General features: G+C 43.7%; 1 protein-coding gene and 1 long non-coding RNA gene across 11 annotated transcripts in view; one reads left to right on the forward strand and one right to left on the reverse strand.

Annotated features, from left to right (window-relative positions):
* The window catches only part of LOC307200864, a 345,619-nt gene that overhangs the window by 200,281 nt on the left and 124,360 nt on the right, over window positions 1–20,978 (reverse strand). The window lies entirely within an intron of this gene.
* The window catches only part of LOC307199804 (cation channel sperm-associated auxiliary subunit beta-like), a 118,062-nt gene that overhangs the window by 71,624 nt on the left and 25,460 nt on the right, over window positions 1–20,978 (forward strand). For 9 of the 10 annotated variants that reach the window (XM_079947870.1, XM_079947869.1, XM_079947868.1 and 6 more), the window contains 10 exons: window positions 439–499; window positions 1,201–1,296; window positions 2,996–3,142; window positions 9,773–9,865; window positions 11,010–11,128; window positions 12,381–12,413; window positions 16,747–16,813; window positions 17,256–17,302; window positions 18,880–19,032; window positions 20,435–20,587. In XM_079947870.1, the coding sequence (XP_079803996.1) occupies window positions 439–499; window positions 1,201–1,296; window positions 2,996–3,142; window positions 9,773–9,865; window positions 11,010–11,128; window positions 12,381–12,413; window positions 16,747–16,813; window positions 17,256–17,302; window positions 18,880–19,032; window positions 20,435–20,587 (969 nt within the window). The remainder of the gene's footprint in view (window positions 1–438; window positions 500–1,200; window positions 1,297–2,995; window positions 3,143–9,772; window positions 9,866–11,009; window positions 11,129–12,380; window positions 12,414–16,746; window positions 16,814–17,255; window positions 17,303–18,879; window positions 19,033–20,434; window positions 20,588–20,978) is intronic. The other variant, XM_079947866.1, reaches the window with a different exon arrangement.

A 20,978-nucleotide genomic window follows, 5' to 3' on the forward strand; every position in this document is an offset into this window, starting at 1 on the left:
AGCATCTTTTTAGATGAGTGGAATGTGCCCTTTTATTTAAAATGCATCTCTGGGTTATTTGTGGGACCTGCCTGGTGTTTTTACATGAGTAGAATGTGTGCTTTTATTTAAAATGCATCTCTGAGTTATTTGTGGGGCATAGGAATTTGTTCATTTTTTTTCTTCAAAACATACCGTGTATTCTCAAATATAAGCCAACTTTTTCAGCACATTTTTTATGCTGAAAAAGCCTCCCTTGGCTTATACTCAAGTGAGGTGGGTGGTGGCAGAGAGATGAGCCCTTTCTCGCCGCTCGTCCCTCTGCCACCACCCGTAAGCTATGAGACTATCAGCTACCAAAATTCATAATTGGAAAATCAGTCCGCACTTAAATGCATGTGACTCTTCAAGTATTTAAGACTAAAAATCTTGGGTTACCATCCTTTCTTTAAACAAAAGGGAGAAGGTGTGGATTCGTGGAGTATTAAAATCAACCGAGAAGAGTTAACATATAATACAGGTTAGAGATTTATAATTTCCACTTATTTACCCTCACTGGCTATTGATGCTTCCTTGTGTTGTTGCTGCTGTTTTAGGTGGTGCCATGTTTTTCATTTCAAAAGAAAAATTTTGCACAAAATCCTGCTAGCAGGGAATAAATTTGACAACTTGGTAGTGAGCATTTGGCACAATCTCAAATGGTGCATAAGTAGTATACCAACTTCAGTGGAGAGAAAGCCAGTTTCGGGTTAATGTATATTGCACTTATTTTTGTAACTCACTCTATCTGGTGAAGGGTGTGTTATAAGTCTGAATAGAAAAAAAGAGAAAAATAAATTGGCCAGAAAAAATATGCAGGAATGTTCATTACTAAGAATTCAATTGAAGAGCAATGCACCATCGTAGGCAACATTTGAGAAGAGCATCAACTTTGGCGATCGCTCGTAGCCGAGTAATATTGATGTAAGCATACAGCAATATCCACTTGTGTCTATCTGCAAGTGGAATGGGTTTCCACTAGTGTAACCAGTCTTTGCCCCCTGTGGACCCCTGAAATTTGCTCCAGAGGGTTTGGTCGTGGGGATTGCAAAAGGGAGGAGAAAATGAAACCATGTTGTGTGAGCAAAGGCCTGTTTGCTTGACGTTGGATATCACCCATAATACTTGTGTACTTATATGACTAATCTGTCTCTGTCTTTCTTGTACATGCCCCTGAAACAGATGTTAATCCAATTGAGCAATGGTTTGTAAAATTTAATATGCATCATGGTTTAAATATGTTCACTACTACGGGAACCTTGTTGGATATCGTACGAGGTGCGTCATGGCTCTTAGGGAGTGTTTGCGGTTTTGTAAGTAATTCTGGTCTATTGGAAATTAGCACGGACACTAAGTATAAAGTTTTCTGAATTTATTCATATGATATGGAAAGTTATATTTATATTCTGCTTTTTTGGCCCAAAGTGTCCAAAGCAGTAAACAACATTGATACATATGAATACAAAAGAATTGAATGATAAAACTGCAATACATCATCATCATCACAATAATAATAATTTATTATTTATGCCCCACCCATCTGTCTGGATTTCCCCAGCCACTCTGAGTGGCTCCCAACAGAATATTTAAAATACAATAAAACATAATGTGTCACACATTAAAAACTTCACTGAACAGGGCTGCCTTCAGGTGTTTTCTAAATGTCAGGTAGTTGTTTATCTCTTTGACATCTGATGGGAGGGCGTTCCGCAGGGCGGGTGCCACTACCAAGAAGGCCCTCTGCCTGGTTCCATGTACCGTATTTTTCGCTCTATAAGACGCGCCAGGCCATAAGACGCACCTAGTTTTTGGAGGAGGAAAACAAGAAAAAAAATATTCTGAATCTCAGAAGCTAGAACAACAAGAGGGATGTCTGCGCAGTGAAAGCAGCAATCCCTCTTGCTGTTGTGGCTTCTGGGATAGCTGCGCAGCCTGCATTCGCTCCATAAGACGCACACACATTTCCCCTTACTTTTTAGGAGGGAAAAAGTGAGTCTTATAGAGCAAAAAATACGGTAACTTCGCTTCTCACAGTGAGGGAACCACCAGAAGGCCCTCAGAGCTGGACCTCAGTGTCCGGGCTGAATGATGGGGGTGGAGACACTCCTTCAGGTGTACTGGGCCGAGGCCGTTTAGGGCTTTAAAGGTCCGCACCAACACTTTGAATTGTGCTTGGAAACATACTGGGAGCCAATATGGTCTCAGCAGCCACTCCAAGTTGCCAGTCTTGCTGCAACATTCTGGATTAGTTGTAGTTTCTGGGTCACCTTCAAAGGTAGCTCCATGTAGAGCGCATTGCAGTAGTCCAAGCGGGAGATAACCAGAGCATGCGTTACTCTGGCAAATGAGTCCATGGGCAGATAGGGTCTCAGCCTAGGTACCAGATGGAGCTTGTAGAAAGCTGCCCTGGACACAGAATTAACCTGCACCTCTATGGACATCTGTGAGTCCAAAATGACTCCCAGGCTGTGCCCCTGGTCCTTCAAGGGTACAGTTACCCCATTCAAGACCAGGGAGCCCTCCACACCTGCCCGCCCCCCCAAAACAGGAATTCTGTCTTGTCAGTTGAAACAAAATATCATACTGGCAGGATTTCCAATGGCCACCATCATGGAAAAAGAGAGTATCCCGTGTGTGTGTGTGTATTTTACTAAGAACAGGTTTAAGGAAGGTATTCGTTACTTGAAGTGGTCTCCTAGTACTCTTCAATTGCCAGCAGACTTAGACAACCTCATCTCTTCTGTATGCCTTCACCCACTTCTGTATTTCCCTCTACCTTCAACCACAGTGATGGCAGTCCCATTCCCATCCCCCACCCCAACCCTGGACCAGACTGATAACATCCCTTACTCACCTCCAAGGGTGTTCTCACAAATTTCAGAGATAGTCACATATTTACTTCACTCAACTGTATTTTCTTTTTAAGTAAAAAGCAGAAAGAATTTTTGCTTTCTTAAACATTAGTGCTCTTTTGCAGATCCTCTTCTTCAGTGGTTTTGGACCCTTGGTGAAAACGTGGAAGTTAATGATACATTGTCTAAAGTAGCCGATATCAAAATAGCAAAAACTCCTTGTGCAAGTGATGTAGCAGTAATTGGTCTGATTTATACAACAAGAAACATAGGTAAGTGTCTTGCATTTTTACATAATTAGCTGATCCACCAGCTTCGTTTTCCAACTGGGTACAGTGGGATGTAAAAGTTTAAATAAAATAAGTGTACTTGTTTACTCAGAAGTAAGTCCCACTGTGTTGGCTAGGGCTTAATCCTATACTTGCTTGGGAGTAAGTCTCATCAAATGCAGTTGGTTTTGCTTGTGAGTGCATTTGTTACACTTCTACTACACATGAGTGTTCTGCAACTAGCTGTTAACCTGTGAAATGCTGGCTCCGTGTGCATATGTGTCCCCTTGGGGAAGATTGTGTGCGAATCTAGGTCTATTATTTCAGGTCAGTAGGGGTGGTGGTGGAAACCCTGCTTCTAAAGAGGACTTGCCTGATTCAATCTGGATAGATCACCACCTGGATCAAATCATGAGTCCACTTTAGAATTCACATTCCAGCAAATTCCTTTATGAGATAGTCTGAGGGTTCAGCACTGCCTCTGTTCCTATTTACTTTTTTCCCCTTCTAAAATGTTCCACTCTCTAGTAGGGTTGCCATATATCCGTAATTTAACTGGTGAAAATAGTGTCTGGGGGGGATTTCGGAAAATCGGCTAAATGTCCGGAATTTTGAGCTCAACAACTTTGAGTTTCATTATTTTCTAAAATAATGTCTGCTCAATAGCTTTGAGTTTTCCCCAAAAAGCTCAGCAACTTTTACTTCTAGAAATACAGCAACCCTAGGCAGCAGAGAAAGGCCTTCTTGCTGACATGTGCTTTGAAAAGAGTAGAGGAGCAAGTTCCCCTTGGAGCAACAGGACTGAGGACATTCTGTTGTTCTCAGAGGGCCTGGTGCAGCTTTCATGGACAATTCCCTCTCACAGCAATGGAAAAGACTTTGTTGTTGTTGTTTAAAAAAAGATCATTTGCAGTTTTGCAAACCTTGTGCATCGCTGGCACTATTTTAGCTCGGCAAGCAATGACACTTGCATACTGAGCATTCAAAATAGATGGAATAAATGGTAGGTATGCATTTTTTGAAATGGTATCCCTGTTGGTTTCTGCTCTCTTCACTGTGCAGCGAAGTGCTTGTCACGAGACAGGTGTTTACATTCCACAGTCAGTTGCTGTTGAGTTTTCCCACGGGAAAGGGAGACTGGATGTGACGTACACTGGTTTCCTGTTTTTCACTGTTCACACAGTGATTCTGTCCGTGCTTCAGAGGAGAGAGGATGCCTTTTCTGCTCCGGCAGAGGCAAGATGTTTTTCTGTAACCTACCAGGTTTGAAATGTAAATAAAGCAATATAGAGCATGTTGGCACGTATTCCTCATCATTCCGCTGTGCACTTGGGACGCTGCCAAATTCAACATTTCTGGTTATGGGCCCAGAAAGACGCAGTCATCTGAATGCCAGAAAAAGGATCGGAATGCAGAAGGACGGATCGGACGCTATCTCTGCGCGTCAAGATGATTGATGAGGTATGTGCTACTGCTCCGGGCAGCCTGCCAGCATCTAATTAATGGCTTTATGGCTGGACTTTGAACTTTTATGGCCATTTTGCCGGGCACAGGCAAAGGCTATGCTGGGGAAACCGAAAGTAACTTTTAAAAGTGCTTTTGGAATAAAGCAGCTGCAGAAAACAGTGACGCAGCTTGATTTAAGGCAGCAGAGAGAAAGCACTTTAGAACTTGCCTTTGGAATGAGGCTTGAAGCAGCACAGAGACGCAGCTTGTATAAAGCAGCTTGTTTGAAGCAGCAGAGATGACGCAGAAGGCTAATGCCAGAGTCATGATGGCCCTTCAGGATGCTTGTGGGATTCCCAAGCTCAATAAGAAAAATTATGCGGACTGGGTTCTCTATGCAGAGGCTATTCTGCGGAAAGAGGGTCTGTTTGACGTTATTACAGACACCCCCCCAGCTCCAATTACAGATGCATGGGAAGCTAAAGATTCCAAAGCAAGGGGAACTCTTACATTGATAGTATCCCCAGAAGAGCTCTGTCTATTGCGTGATAAAACCTCAGCCAGAGAAATTTGGGACGCTTTGAGAGAGGCTCACTTGAGGACAGAAGCTGGATCTACCATGTTTTACTTTAACAAGCTGCATAATATGGCTCTTGCTGAAGGTGGAGATGTGCGTACACATCTGATGGAGATGCAGAATCTGAGACATGAGCTGCAACAGAGAGGACTCAACTTTCCAGAGGCTGTGTATTCCTTCATGATACTACAATCTTTGGGTTCAGGTTGGGAGTCTGTTGCGACTCAGATTGCTGTACGGCCTACCGCTCAGCTGACAGTGGATTAGCTTTGAAGGCAGTGAAATGCTACTCCTGTGGACGTCTAAGCCATATGAAGAGGGAATGCAGATATCCCAGGGCCAAGACAGAGCAGCGCAGCGGAAGCTCATCGCGTGGAAAAGGCCGAGGCAAAGGCAAAGGTCCGGTGTCCAGGACAACGCAGCCCAAAGCAATGGTCTCACGCTTCACTCCAAAAGTTGCAGAGGTCCAGAAGACGTCTAGATCTTTCTTCGTTGTTGATTCGGCTGCAACCCATCACATGTGCAACGATAAGCGACTGTTCGTGTCTTTTACACCGCAGGAAGGTGCAATTCACCAGGCGGATGACCACACAATCCCCAGTAAAGGCTACGGAACTGTTGTTCTTCACAGTTTGGACTTATCGATACAGAATGTACTTTACGTACCAGATGCCAAACATAATCTGCTCAGCGTTGGACAGCTGAATGAGCGGAAAATTGACGTTTCCTTTAAGAACAAAAGGTGCATCATCACAAAGAAAAATGATTATGTATTGTATGCTGAATATGTTGATCGTTTATATGTTTTGTATTATGATGATGTTGTGCAGGATGACACTTGTTGCATTGCAGGTTCTAACGAAAGTTTGCATGCAGAATGTATTCATGATTTTCATCGAAAATTTGGTCATTTGCATTTTGAGGCAGTATCTAAAATGCCTGCCTTGGTTGAAGGTATGACTATTAAACCCTGCAGGTACCACATGAAGTGCAAGGCATGCGCAGCAAACAAGGTGAAAATGGCTGCGAAAGGTAAGGTGTCTAGTAGGCAAGCCACAGAACCATACCAAATTGTTCATGCTGATTTGGTTGGACCACTAGCGCCCTCTTTGGGTGGAAATAGGTACTTCATGGTTCTCATTGATGCATTTTCCAGGTATATTATGTGTACAATCTCAAGCAGAAGTCAGAGGCTTTTCCTAGGTTCAAGGAATTCTGTGCTTGGTTGGAAAATGTGCATGGTAAGAAGGTAAAGACTCTTTCCAGTGATTGCGGAGGAGATTTCACTTCTCAGCAGTTTGAAGCTTTTCTGACTGAGAAAGGAATTCAACACGATTTGTCTAGTCCTCGCTTGCCATGGCAGAATGGACTTGCGGAACGAGCAAATCAGACATTGCTTCAAGGGTTAAAAACCTTGCTACATGATGCAAATCTTCCAGAGAGTTATTGGGCTGAAGCTCTCTCATGTTTCACTTACAGTTATAATCGCAGGTTATCTTCAGCGATTGGTTGTACCCCCTATGAGAAGATGTTTGGCAAGAAACCATACATCAAACACATGAAAATTTTTGGTTCTGACATGTGGGTTCACTCACCACAAAACTCCAAGTTAGACAAACGTGGTTTGCATGGTATCTTTCTAGGTTATGAGAAAGGTTATGAGAATAAGGATGACTGACTCTAAGACCATTAAGCTCACAAGAAGTGTTGAGTACAATGCCAAGTGGGGGGAGAATGTGGGAATTTTCCAATGTTACCCTGATGACAGTGATGAGACTGAGGATAGTCAAAAGCAACCACAGCAACCCACACCCACTGATGAAAGTTCTGATTCTGAAACTGAATCGAGTGATTCAGAGGATTTCAAGAGTGCGAAAGCCTCTATGCGACCCTCTGAAAGCTCTGATCAAGAATTGGAGGAACCATTGTTCACAATAGGTCACTTTTCTCCTAAGAAGGAAGAGGAGAGTGTTGAAGACTTAAGGCTAATTCGCAGGTCACAAAGAGCCACAAAAGGTAGACCTCCAAAGAGGTTTGCTGATGAGTTTGCCAAGATAGCAGTAACAGCTGTTAAAAGCTCCAAGAAGGTATTTGAACCTTCAAGTTTCCAAGAAATCCAGGATTTGGATTCAAAGGAAGCTGAGCCATGGTTAAATGCCATGAAGGCTGAGCTTGATTCCTTGGAAAGGAACAAAACATGGGAACTAGTTCCAGTAGTTCCAGGAATGAAACTGCTTGGAAGCAAATGGGTCTTCAAAGCGAAGACTGATCAAAATGGCAAGATAGTCAGACACAAAGCCAGATTGGTAGCCAGAGGTTTTGCACAGGTACCAGGTGAAGACTATCACGAGACCTACTCACCCACAGTGAGGTATGAGAGCATTAGGCTTATGCTCAAGCTAGCTGCAGAGGAGAATCTACACATTAGTCACCATGATGTGAATACAGCTTTTCTGTACGGATCTCTAAATGAATCACTTTATATGCTTCCACCTGATGGCGTACAGGTAAAACAGGGATTTGTTTGTGCTCTGAAAAAGTCCCTTTATGGTCTCAAACAAAGTGCACGGTGTTGGCACACAAAACTCACTGAAGTATTGTTTACTCTAGGTTTTCAGCAAGGGAAAGCTGATCCATGTGTATTTGTCAAAGAGGAGGGGCAAAAGAAACTGTATTGTTTGTTTTATGTTGATGATTTATTATTCTTTTGGAAAGATGTCACAATGTACAATAACGCCCTAGCTCAACTGAAAGAACACTTTGACATGAAAGATCTTGGTGAGGTAAACAACTACCTATCTCTGGAAATAGAGAGAGATCAAGATGGTAACATTCTAGTACACCAGTCACGGAAAATTGCTGATGTGTTAGGCAAACTAAACCTGATGGATGCTAACCCTGTAGACACACCAATGACAACAGGTTATCAGGTAGATGACACTGAAGAAGCATTTTCTGACACTACACTGTACAGAAGTGTGCTAGGCAAGCTAAACTTCATTGCCAGATGTTCAAGACCTGACATTGCTGTTAGCTGTAATTTGCTAAGCAGACAAGTCAACAATCCTACTGTTAAGGATTGGAAAGCTCTGAAACGCATAGCGCGGTATTTGAAAGGCACTATGCATTACAGACTGAGATTTAACAATCAGAAGTCTGGTGGTCTTGAGATATTTGCAGATGCAAGTTTTGGAAGTGACAATACAGACAGGAAAAGCACGTCTGGAGTTTGCTATATGTACAATCAGGGTCTATTTGATTGGTCATGCAAGAAGCAAACAACAGTTAGCTTAAGTACTTGTGAAGCTGAACTGAATGCACTGTCTTATTCACTTAAGGATTGTGAATGGTTGTTACAATTGTGCAAAGACATGAAAATTCCTGTCAAATGTCCAATCCAGGTTTACCAGGACAACAAAGCATGTTTGGCTTTGCTGAATTCTGAAGGTTGTAAGCAAAGCACAAAGCACTTGCAACTGAAGTTGCAACATGCTAGGGAACGTATTCAGAAGGGACTCGTAACGGTGTCCTATATGCCAGATAATGAAATTCCTGCTGATGTATTGTCCAAGATTGTATCAAGGGATCAACACTGTACCTATGTGCAGAAGTTGGGTTTGTACTGATATTGTACGAACACGCTGCCCAGTGATGTTCACAGAAAGGGGGAGGATGTTGGTTTCTGCTCTCTTCACTGTGCAGCGAAGTGCTTGTCACGAGACAGGTGTTTACATTCCACAGTCAGTTGCTGTTGAGTTTTCCCACGGGAAAGGGAGACTGGATGTGATGTACACTGGTTTCCTGTTTTTCACTGTTCACACAGTGATTCTGTCCGTGCTTCAGAGGAGAGAGGATGCCTTTTCTGCTCCGGCAGAGGCAAGATGTTTTTCTGTAACCTACCAGCTTTGAAATGTAAATAAAGCAATATAGAGCATGTTGGCACGTATTCCTCATCATTCCGCTGTGCACTTGGGACGCTGCCAAATTCAACAATCCCCTCCCCCCAAAAAGAAACAATTAATTTGAATTATTTGCTCACTGGTTTGTTTGTTTTTAGTCAAATATGTGTGTGATGGTAAAAAGCATGACTACTAGAGCATTTTGCTGAGAATCTCAGGTGGGAAGGAGAGGACAGGACACAACCACTACACTGCAGCGTATTCTACAATAACCACAGGAATACGCCAGGGATATGTTTGCAGCTGTCCCCCACCCCATACCGAACCACCTGCTTGTGGTTATTAACTTAGATATGTGGTACTAGTAAAGCAGGCAGACATGCTTTCTTTCATTGTGTTCAAGTAGGTTTGAGCTGAGTATTTAAGGTCTGTAACTACACCTGTGGATACAGGGGCACTTATTTCTGGATTTTGCTGCTGTTGGGGTGATAAGTTGTGCTTCTACCCAGGCTCAGCATATATTTGTAAATAAACTCAAATATCACAGAGAAACCTCCAGTCATCTCTTCATCAAAAGCGAACCAAACCAGCTACACTGCTGAAATTTCTGGGAAATATGAAGCTTTATAACAGTTTAATAAATGCTGGTAGCCTGGCTTTATACTGTGATTCAGTTTTCATGTAATGATTAGTTTTCTTTTGTATTTGAAGGACTAATTTTAGGATTGACTGACAGTGGATTTATGGATGGGGATACGGTATGGTTTAACTTGTCTGCTACCATTTGTGCCATCTTGGAAAACGGTAATTCTTATTTTCAGTTGTTTAATTGACCCATATGCATTTCCTTTTTATTTGTAGCCTGTCTTACCCCAAGGCCTTAGAACAGGTTGCACTTTCATAGAATGTACGGCATTGGTCCGAATACAGACTACACCCCTAAAATGAGATCTCTCAAAACATAGCTTATTTATTTATAAGAGTGTCACTATAGACTGCACTCAGCTATTATGTGAGCCAGATTTGGGGGGGGGGGGGGAGTGTGGCCTATATTCAGACCAATACAGTAATTGTAGGTCTCAAAGTGAAGGTTGTGGTGTGATTCAAAACCCTAGGATCTGGAGAGCCCTCCCTCATCCCTTTTCTTTGGACAGTGATCAGAAAGAATCTGTGCCTCCTTGGGTCCCAAATTTCAGCTTCTTAGATATGGGAACCCTCATCCCTTAGCATTTAGGGTCTTCTCTCTTTGGGGTGGGATTGACAGGTCAGATTCTAAAGCCTGTTTAGGGCTTTTGACTGACACCAGCCTTGAATCTGGCATGTTGGGCTACTGGTGCTTTCAGCTGTGGTTCCCAGGGTTGCCATTTTTTTTACTCTGGAGTGCAGACCCTCCAAGTGTCCCTATTTTCCAGAGACAGTCCCAGATTTACAGGTGCTGTCCCGGTTTCTGATTTGATCCCAGAATGCCCCACTTTTTCTTAGGATAGCCCTATTTTCATCAGAGAAATACTGGAGGGTATGGAGTTATCTGACCCTCAAGGCATCTGAAGGAAGCCCAGTATAGGGAAGGTGGTTTTTTAAATGTTTAATGTTTTATTGTTTTTTATATGTGCTGGAAGCCACCCAGAGTGGCTGGGGCAACAAAGTCAGATGGGCAAGGTCAGAAGAGTCAGCCTATGTTCTTGCTGCTCCCTGAACTTGGCTTTGCTATATCTTTTTTTAAAAAATGCAGCAAAGGAGCAGGGTTCGAAAGAGCAGATTTCATCACTCCACCCTCTCTTAAAAGCACATAGATCTAGACCTTCTTCAAATGCATATCAGGTGCATGGATTGCCCAACAGATCTGGGTGTCTCAATATGGGTGTAATTTGCCATGTCTATAACAAGTAATGATGGAAGTCTGAGAGATGCAACTCAGGTTACTCACAGTGCCTTTTCTCTCCTCAAGATTGTTACGGACTTGCGCTTGTGGATCTCACCGTAACAAATACTCGTCTTGTACTCCTCACCTCACTAGGTTTATTTATCAGTGATGATCTGCGCATTAAAACTGGAAAGCTGTTGCAGGTACATATGTGCACTTCTAAATATCCCTGTGTCCCCTTCCCCCAATCATCTAATGTTTTAAAAACCACTGGTAAGCATACTGCAAAAAAACTAAGTTTGGAAGATCTCCAGTGCCATACATGTCTGCTCAGAAGACAATCTCATTCAGCCTAAGACTATAACCCTACTATACACATTTCCTGCAAGTAAGTCCCATTGAACATGGTGAGAACTACATCTGGGTAGGCACATCTAGGATTGCGTTGTTAATCTGTGTACTAATTGTTCTCTCCCCAGTTCACCTGATGAACTAAGTGTATGAAAAGGCTAAGCTGGTTGCTTCAGCTTAGCTGCATGGCTTTCACAAGCCATTCTTGTGTTCCTATATCAATAATTTAGAAACTTTCACCACTTTGGAACTAAACCAAGTTTTACTGCCTGTGCAACGTTTCTGATTGATGTGTGGAAAAGCATATGAACCAGACCTTTGAAGGGAATTTGTATGTGAACCATTTTAACCTTACCAAACATGTGGTCTTTTTCTATGCTAGGGGAAGTGGGAAACTTTGGAAGGAACTTGAAAGGGCAAATTTTAAATGTCTTAACAGCCTGGAGCAACCTAGCCAGATGGGCGGGGTATAAATAATAATAAAAATTATTATCATATTCCCATGCTTCACTTTTGCTGCATATTTTGTGATTTTAAATATCTGCTGGGGTCTCTCAATAAAGAGTACTTGCCCCAAACTTGGATCTTGGTATCCAGGACTTCTCCTTTGTGTACCTATTTTTTCTTTGCACCAACAGTAGCTTTGCTGCAATTAATAGATACCTCTTATATTAAGATCAATCTCTGTGGCCCTGCTTCAGGAGTGCTACCTTTAGAATTGAAGGGGGTTGTGACAGGGCCTTTTCTGTTGTAGCCCCTTGTCTTTGGAAGCCTCTCCCCAGAGAGTTTTGCTGGCACCACTGTTGAATTCTTTTTAGTGATGGGTATGGTACTGGATTTCCTTAGATGTTTTAGCTATTGGTTTGTAGCTATTGCTTATTTCCTGTTAACTTACAGGAAAAGTACATGCCCTGGCTAGGTTGCCCTAGGCTATTGGTGGAGGCAGGCTTCTTATGTCACTCAAAACAACCAATGATCGTGTTAATAATATTGAGTGTAAGTGGTAAATGAATATATAAAGCAATACACTTGTGAAATTGCTTGTGAAAAGTGTGGGAGAAAGTGATGATTCATACAATTTGGTCTTACTGTGTTTTATTTCAGTTCGGCAAACCAACCTTATGTGGCTTTGAAATGGTGAGAAATTGCTAAATGTTGTGTTTGTTGTTCTCAGTGGTGTGTTTTTTTAACATCTCACAAATAATGTTTTCTGAAACTCTTTCTGGCATTCATTTTGTTAGCCATTTAGAAATAAGTGTCCCAAGGATCATAAATCACGTAGTATACGGATCCTAACAATGAAATCCAGAGACCCTGGTACACTGGGCAGAATGCTAACATTGGCTTAGTATTGACATCAAATGTGTTGTCTGAATCCTATGCATTTCCAGCTGCAAGTTCAAATGTAAATGGCAGCACTCTAAAGGAGAGAAAACATAGCAATATATTGTGAGACACACACACACCCCAGCACCGACACAATGCAATCTCTGTATGCTAGGCAACTGATGCCTGCAAGTCAGCCATGTTGCTTCCATGCCCTCACCCACCTCGACGACACATAGAAGACAGAAGCTTGCAGGCACACACACAGAGCCCAATAAACATCGCTTTGTAGCGACCACACAATTGACAGGAAAACTCACAGGGAAGAAAGGTTGGCTAGCTCACCAGAACCCTTGGGTGGCTTTATGGCTCCCCTTGGGAGAAGACGTTAGACAGAGGATCCACAAATGTCGGGGTCTGAGCAAATAGCGCCTCAGGAAGGAACTTTTTGACAATGTGAGGGAAGGACCACAATGGGACAAGTTATTCCTTCACCAGGAACCAGGCTGAGGTAGCAAACAGAGGGAGGACTTAAGGCCTGCCAGGCAGAAATATGGAATTAAGGCAGCTCTCACAACTGTCATGCCAAAGGCACAAAATGGGAAGTTGCACCTTACACTCCAGCTCCCTTAGCCACACAGCTATACAAGCATCAGAATGTTATTTTTCACTCCCTAGCTTCCCACAGCATCAGGGATCAGTTGCTTGATGGCCAACGCCTTGCTTTTAATTTTCTCATAAATTGAATTTCATTTCTCCACCCCACCCCCCCATGCTGGCCAACTGCGTGGTTTGTAGACAGGAGAATTATTGGGCCGTCTTTGTTTTCATTTTTATTATGTACTCTGTGTTATTTTATTGAAATTTTATGTTGTGAACTGCCCTGAGTTTAATAATAATAATAATAATAATAATAATAATAATAATAATAATAATAATTTATTATTTGTACCCCGCCCATCTGGCTGGGTTTCCCCAGCCACTCTGGGCGGCTTCCAACAGAGATGAAAAATACACTAAAATGTCACATATTAAAAACTTCCCTGAACAGCGCTGCCTTCAGATGTTTTCTGAATGTCAGGTAGTTGTCCATCGCCTTGACATCCGATGGGAGGGCATTCCACAGGGCGGGTGCCACCACCGAGAAGGCCCTCTGCCTGGTTCCCTGCAACTTGGCCTCTCGCAGTGAGGGAACCGCCAGAAGGCCCTCGGAGCTGGACCTCAGTGTCCGGGCAGACCGATGGGGGAGGAGACACTCCTTCAGATATACTGGACCGAGGCCATTTAGGGCTTTAAAGGTCAGCACCAACACTTTGAATTGTGCTCGGAAACGTACTGGGAGCCAATGTAGGTCTTTCAAGACCGGTGTTATATGGTCTCGGCGGCCGCTCTCAGTCACCAGTCTAGCTGCCGCATTCTGGATTAGTTGTAGTTTCTGGGTCACCTTCAAAGGTAGCCCCATGTAGAGCGCATTGCAGTAGTCCAAGCGGGAGATAACCAGAGCATGTACCACTCTGGCGAGACAGTCTGCAGGCAGATAGGGTCTCAGCCTACGTACCAGATGGAGCTGGTAAACAGCTGCCCTGGATACAGATTTGACCTGTGCCTCCATGGACAGCTGTGAGTCCAAAATGACTCCCAGGCTGCGCACCTGGTCCTTCAGGGGCACAGTTACCCCATTCAGGACCAGGGAATCCTCCACACCTGCCCGCCTCCTGTCCCCCAAAAACAGTACTTCTGTCTTGTCAGGATTCAACCTCAATCTGTTAGCCGCCATCCATCCTCCAACCGCTTCCAGACACTCACACAGGACCTTTACCGCCTTCACTGGTTCTGATTTAAAAGAGAGGTAGAGCTGGGTATCATCTGCATACTGATGAACACCCAGCCCAAACCTCCTGATGATCCCTCCCAGCGGCTGCATGTAGATGTTGAAAAGCATGGGGGAGAGGACAGAACCCTGAGGCACCGCACAAGTGAGAGCCCAGGGGTCTGAACACTCATCCCCCACCACCACTTTCTGAACACGGCCCAGGAGGAAGGAGCGGAACCACTGTATGACAGTGCCCCCAGCTCCCAGCCCCTCAAGACGGTCCAGAAGGATGTCATGGTCGATGGTATCAAACGCCGCTGAGAGATCCAGCAGAACTAGGAAACAGCTCTCACCTTTGTCCCTAGCCCGCCGGAGATCATCAACCAGTGCGACCAAGGCAGTTTCAGTCCCATGATGAGGCCTGAATCCCGACTGGAAGGGATCCAAATGGTCCGCTTCTTCCAGGCGTGCCTGGAGTTGTTCAGCAACCACTCGCTCAATCACCTTGCCCAAGAATGGAAGGTTTGAGACTGGGCGATAATTGGCCATCGTGGCCGCATCTAAAGATGGTTTTTTAAGAAGCGGTTTAATAACCGCCTCTTTCAGCGGGTCTGGGAAGGCTCCCTCACGGAGGGAAGCATTCACCACCCCACGAAGCCCATCGCCCAGTCCTTCCCGGCTAGCTTTTATAAGCCAGGATGGGCAAGGATCCAGGAGACAGGTGGTTGGCTTCACTCGTCCAAGCAGCCTGTCCACATCCTCGGAGGTAACAGACTGGAATTGATCCCACACAACTTGACCAGACAGGACTCTAGCACTCTCCCGCTCCGGCCCTGCTCCCACGGTGGAGTCTACTTCTTCCCGAATCTGAGCGATTTTATCTGCAAAAAAATTTGCAAAATCATTGCAGGAGAACATGTGGCCCGTACTGGGCCCCGATGTTACAGGTGGTTCCACTAAATTGTGAACCACCTGAAAGAGTCTCCTGCTGCTGTTTTCTGCAGATGCAATAGAGGCGGTGAAGAAAGTCTTCTTCGCCGTCGCTATCGCCACTTGGTAGGCTCGACGTTGAGCTCTAACCTGTGTCCGGTCAGATTCAGAATGGGTTATCCGCCACCGGCGCTCTAGCCGTCTCAACGATTGTTTCATTGCCCTCAGATCCGTGGAAAACCACGGGGCTCTCCGGGCTCCATGCAATCGGAGAGGGCGCTTCGGAGCCAAACAGTCAATAGCCCTGGTTAACTCCACATTCCAGCGGGCCACCAGGGAATCGGCTGAAAGGCCATCAACATGGGATAAAGCATCCCCTACCACTCTCTGGAAACCATTTGGATCCATTAAGTGGCGGGGGCGGTTATAGGGTTATAGGTTATAGGGTGGTATACTACTACTACTACTACTACTACTAATGGTTTATCACAGTCGCAGTTCACAGAGGAACTGTGAACTTTGAAGTGCTGAGGGATGTGTGTAGATGAACTCCTTTTACTCTTGTCCCAGTCACAGACTCATCCTGGAGATTGCTGGAGTAACAAGCTGAATGAGGGTTGGTGGAAGGGATCCCTCTTGGCCCATTCCCATTAATACAGAGAATAGAGCTATAACTCACAAAAAGCTTTATAAATTGCTTAGAGGCTATTGCAATTAAGCACTATATCAATTACTGTGATAAAGCAGTGAGTTTTGAAAGCAAGACATAGGATAGTGCATTGTATAGTTCCAGTTGCTAGTTTCCACTTGTGTGCTATAATTTCAGAGGACAAGAGGAATTGGGTCCCATTGAGGCCATATAACTATCCTTTGATCTGTGAACTCCCTGACAAGGTTATATAAACAGCTGTCAATGTGTTAAATCAGAATTCTGTCCTGCATGAGAAGAACTGAAAGAGGCAGTGGAGTAGTAGTTTTGGGGAGGCATTTTGTTTCATTTGGCAGGAGCATTTTCACTTAAACCCTTTCTTTTCTCCTGACTATCACTGGGAGCTGGAATGAGATCTTGGGGAAGTTGATATCTCAACTACAACTTGCTCTGCTTCTGACATCTCTGTAATTCTGTCTACTTTTGGCCATCAATTCTCTTGAGTTGTTCCGCCACCAGCACCACTACTAATATCACTGGCACTGCCACTAGAAACTAGAAAGCTAGTGCTGTTTCCTGACATTTGACAGTATTGTCCACTGTCTTTCTTGGCTCCACAGAGGTTTTTAGGCAATGTGTGATAGTTAGAAAGGACGACTTGTGCCTCAGCATACCCTTTCAGAATCTTAACAGCTATACTATGCAAATTCACTTGGCATGCTTAGTATTTCCTTGTCTTTTTCCGCCCACAGGATGATTATCTTAAAGCTGAAATATGGTACCCCCTCCAGTGTCTAGCTAACAAAGAATTATATGAAAGTAAGAAAACCAGGGACTCAGCTAGATTGGTAAAGAAAAGGTGATTTATATGTGTTGAATGTGTAACTTGAAGCCATGGGTTCTCCAACATTATGGAGAAATATAGCTGTGTCATCTACTGTCCTAATGTCTGCTTCCAATGTCTTCATGTAGCTGTTGAATAGCATGGGGGACAAAATAGCACCCTGCAAAACTCCATAGTGTAAGTGGAGGCAAAGAGCGCTCACACAATGCTTTCCTGCAATAAACCAGCTCAAGCCAGAGAGCATGCCTCTCCGCTCATACACACTTATATATTTTAAGGCGTGTAACAAAAATTTCAAAATTTCACCCTGAGTTCTTTTTAAATATTCACATGAAACTGGGTTGATGCTTTTTGTAAACTATATTTTGGAAGTGCAAGCACTGAGTTGTAGCTAATATATTTCTGCTTTTCTTGCAGCGGACTATGTTGGTCTGTCATTCAACAAAGATAAGTCATTGAGCCAGGTAAGGCAAATGACGATAAAACCTTATGAAAATTTGCCGACATATAGTTGAGGTTTGGTGCATTCTGTTCAGTACATAATTTGACTTCCTGGCCACCTTGGCAAATTAATGTTCAGAAATCAAAAAGACAGTTGAGCCAATTTATTACTGGAAGCTTTTTTGGTCGCTATCAGAGCTTTTAGGGAACTGGCTGCCATATGCTGTTAGGATAAGTTCAAAGTTTTTGTATTTATTTACAAAGCCCTAACTTGTAGCATAAGGCGCTTATGATAGCATAAGGAGCATCTCAACCTTTTGATCACTACCTGATCACTGAGGGCTTTAGAGGAGTCACTGTTTGGGGTCCCCACACGTCCTCGTATTCACCAGGGCCTTTGGTTCAGTACTGTTGGTCCAAAAAAGCAGGTTCAGAGCCCCAATCCAGAACAGGCTTCTGATCCAGGCTTCTGAGTCACAACAACAGTTTCTGGCAGAAAATTCTATCAACCTCACTTCAGTTTGCCTCTGCAGATGCTGTGCAGGAAAATTGAAGTCACAGGTGAGTGATTTTCAGCAAAAGAAAATTGGTGCCAGGCAAGATGAAGATGAAGGCATTTTGCAACAGTTTTTTCTTCAAAATAAAAATGGCCAGTTTAAAAATATACACAGGGCCTGCTTTCTGCCTGCTAGCCATGCAAAAATTCACAAAATGTCCAAATGTAAAGAATTATTCTATGCCTCGCTATACACTCCACAGATTCAGATATCTGAACATCCGGAGTTTACCCACTTTCTTAATTCCTTGCATGTTTTTGCTTTGCTAGTCGGTGGCAGCTGTTTGGGGGAAGAAACCATGCAGGGAGGGAGGGAAGGGAGCGCGAGAGAGAGAGAGAGAGATCGGACAAATCAGAGCAGGAGAGATTTGAAAATTTATTTCCCCCTTTGTCTTTCTTTTGCCGTTAAGCTGCAGCCATCTCAGGAAGAAACCATGGAGAGACAGGATTGGGGTGGGGGTGGGGGGGAGATCGTACAAAAACCATGGTTAGAAATGTTCGCACAGGAATTGATGGAAATGATGTGAATGCTTGCCCATCGAATGATTTCCAGGGAATGCATAGTGTTTGGTTAGTAGGACCTGTGTGTACTTTTTAAAAAGCATCAATAATGTGCAGTTTGGCCCTTGCTCTTGTAAAATCTTCTTCTTTGCTTCTTGTTTGCTTTATACAGGAGAGGCCTGCTGAGTGGAGCACTGACACGGCGAGTTGCTGCCACTTACCAGGAAGGAGGGCAGGAGGGGCAAGGTAATGGGGAAACCACTGCTGCATGGGTGCATCATCATCAACATCATCATGTTGGTGCACCGTACAGCTCTGACCTTTCTGTTGCCTTGGCCCTCCACTTCTCCCTCCTGGTCAGTGGCAGTGGCTGTCCTGCTAGGAGGCCAGGTACACACCATTGCCCCTCCCCACTAGCCACTCCTGTATATTCAGAGCTCAGTGGATTCTTTAGCAAAGCTTTTAAGTTCGAACAACGATATATTTCTAAATCGATTACTTTGCATCCTTTTCTTCTTCTTGTTTTTTTTATTAAAAAAACAGGAATCCACTTGTTTCTATAGCAATGATACATTTCAAAAATGGCATAGCTGCTTGCCTCACAAAATGAAAGGTGAAAGGCACTTTTCTAGACGGGTGGTTTCTTTTCTTGTTGATTATGAACAGAACACTGGCATCGCTTTGTTATCGCAACAGGTACAGTGCACCAAAGGACTCCGTTTTAATTGATAACTCTGAACAGATGGCAATTTGCTGCTCTTGTTTAGAATGGATTCTCATTTTTTGTGATGTGATTTATGGTTTGGTGAAAGCATTTGAATTGAATTAGAAAGGGGGCAATTCGCAATGGATGGGACAACTGATTGAAAGCCCCCTCTCCCCATTTTCCCTGGCTGACCCACCAATATCAAACCTGTGTCCTGCAATAGCCTCAATTCCCTCCCCACCCCACTGCCAAGCTGAGTTCCTTCAGGAGGAGTGGTGGGATATTAATTAACTAATTAACACATAAACTTCCACAGTTCACCTAAGTTCACAGGTAGTCTATGAATGCCTTTCTGAAGACTATAGATCCTTCTGTTCCCTTTCAGTTCCATGATTCCAATATATATGTTGGATATTTTCTCCAAAACAATGGCTATGGTGATGTTTTAAAAAGGAAACATTTTAAAATGAGGCATTGTATCTTCTGGTGCTCTGATCCCTGCAATTGTTGTCTTTTCTAAAACATCTCTTCTTCTTTGTCAGTTACAAATGCCACAGGTGCCTTCTCCCTCCCTTAGAACAATAATTAGGCAATATATTTTTGATTGCCCCTTAGAAGGCAGAGGAAGTGCCCAGACAGATTCTGCATCTGGGCACCTCTTCTACTGCATTCCTAAGGTCAGTAAAAGTGTGTTGTTGTTGTTTAATTGCTCTTGGCCAGTCTTTCCTTCCCTCTGAGGCACGAGGGCATTCAGCTAACTAAATGTCCCGAATCTGGGACTCATAGGTGCCAATTCCCTGGGGCCCTGGGTGCCCAAACCCCCACAAAATTCCCCATGAAGGGGCCAGGCACCTACAAATTTTGGTGTCAGGGCCAAGCATGCGGCATGGCACCCACGACCCTGGGCAACCACGACCGCGGGGCTAAGCTTTCACTCCTGCTGGGACTTTGAGGCCTGTCTAACAAGCACTTCCTGAAGAGGCAGAAGCAGCAGTGTGGCAGAGAAGAAAATGAAATCCGTACTTGGATTACTTGATCTTCTTGCAGCAGAAGGGCATTCTGCCCATCTGAGTGCATTTCTGGCTCCATATGGCAGTTCTTTGAGCCAGCACTTCATGTATGTTCCTTTTTCTCTGCTTCTTTTCTGAACTTAGAGGTCCCAGCCTCTCAGAAAGTGCTTATTAGCTGTGCCTAAGGGATGAACCAGGGCCTTCCCTTCAATGAACGCCTTCCTGGCAATGAGAAGGTCTTAACCACGTATGAATTGGCTCTTGTTAGGGCAACTATACCTGCCCAGTTCTAACACTCTGCTTGGACACTGTGTTTCTGCTGTATCATTTCTTTCTTTGAGAATGCATATGTTTAACTGTGTTTCCTTCTTTTTCTTCCTAGAATCGGGCATTGATATCAGTGCATAAGTTAACAGACGGCAGCATGAATAAAAAAAGAAAATTCCCAGCCTTCTGGTTTCCAGATCCGCGATTTATACCAAATGGATTGTATTTTCACACAAACAGCCATTTTCTGTATGCATATGGCAATCAGGTGTGTAAGAAGGAAGGTGTATTAACAACTGGCACATAGTGTTGCAAAGGTGGCATGCCAACCCCCAACCTCTGTCAAGCGGTAGCAGGATTCTGGGGGTTCCAGACCCTCACCCTGCGGCCGTGTTTCCCTTGAGAATCAAGACACAGAAGTCACACGTCCTCCAACATTTCTCCGATGAAAATAGGAACGCCCCATTCCATAACAATAATTCTACTATTTATACCCCACACATCTTACTTGTTTTTTTTTTTATAAATATTTATTAAGATTTTTTTAGAATACAAAATGCAAAAATAATAAACAATATAACATGGATCATAACACATTTTTCAGAACTTCTTTGGACTCCCTCGCGTCTCCCCCTCCCACTTACATCGTTATAAATTTT

The sequence above is a fragment of the Podarcis cretensis genome (assembly GCF_951804945.1).
Source record: "Podarcis cretensis genome assembly, chromosome: 1".
NCBI lineage: Eukaryota > Metazoa > Chordata > Lepidosauria > Squamata > Lacertidae > Podarcis > Podarcis cretensis.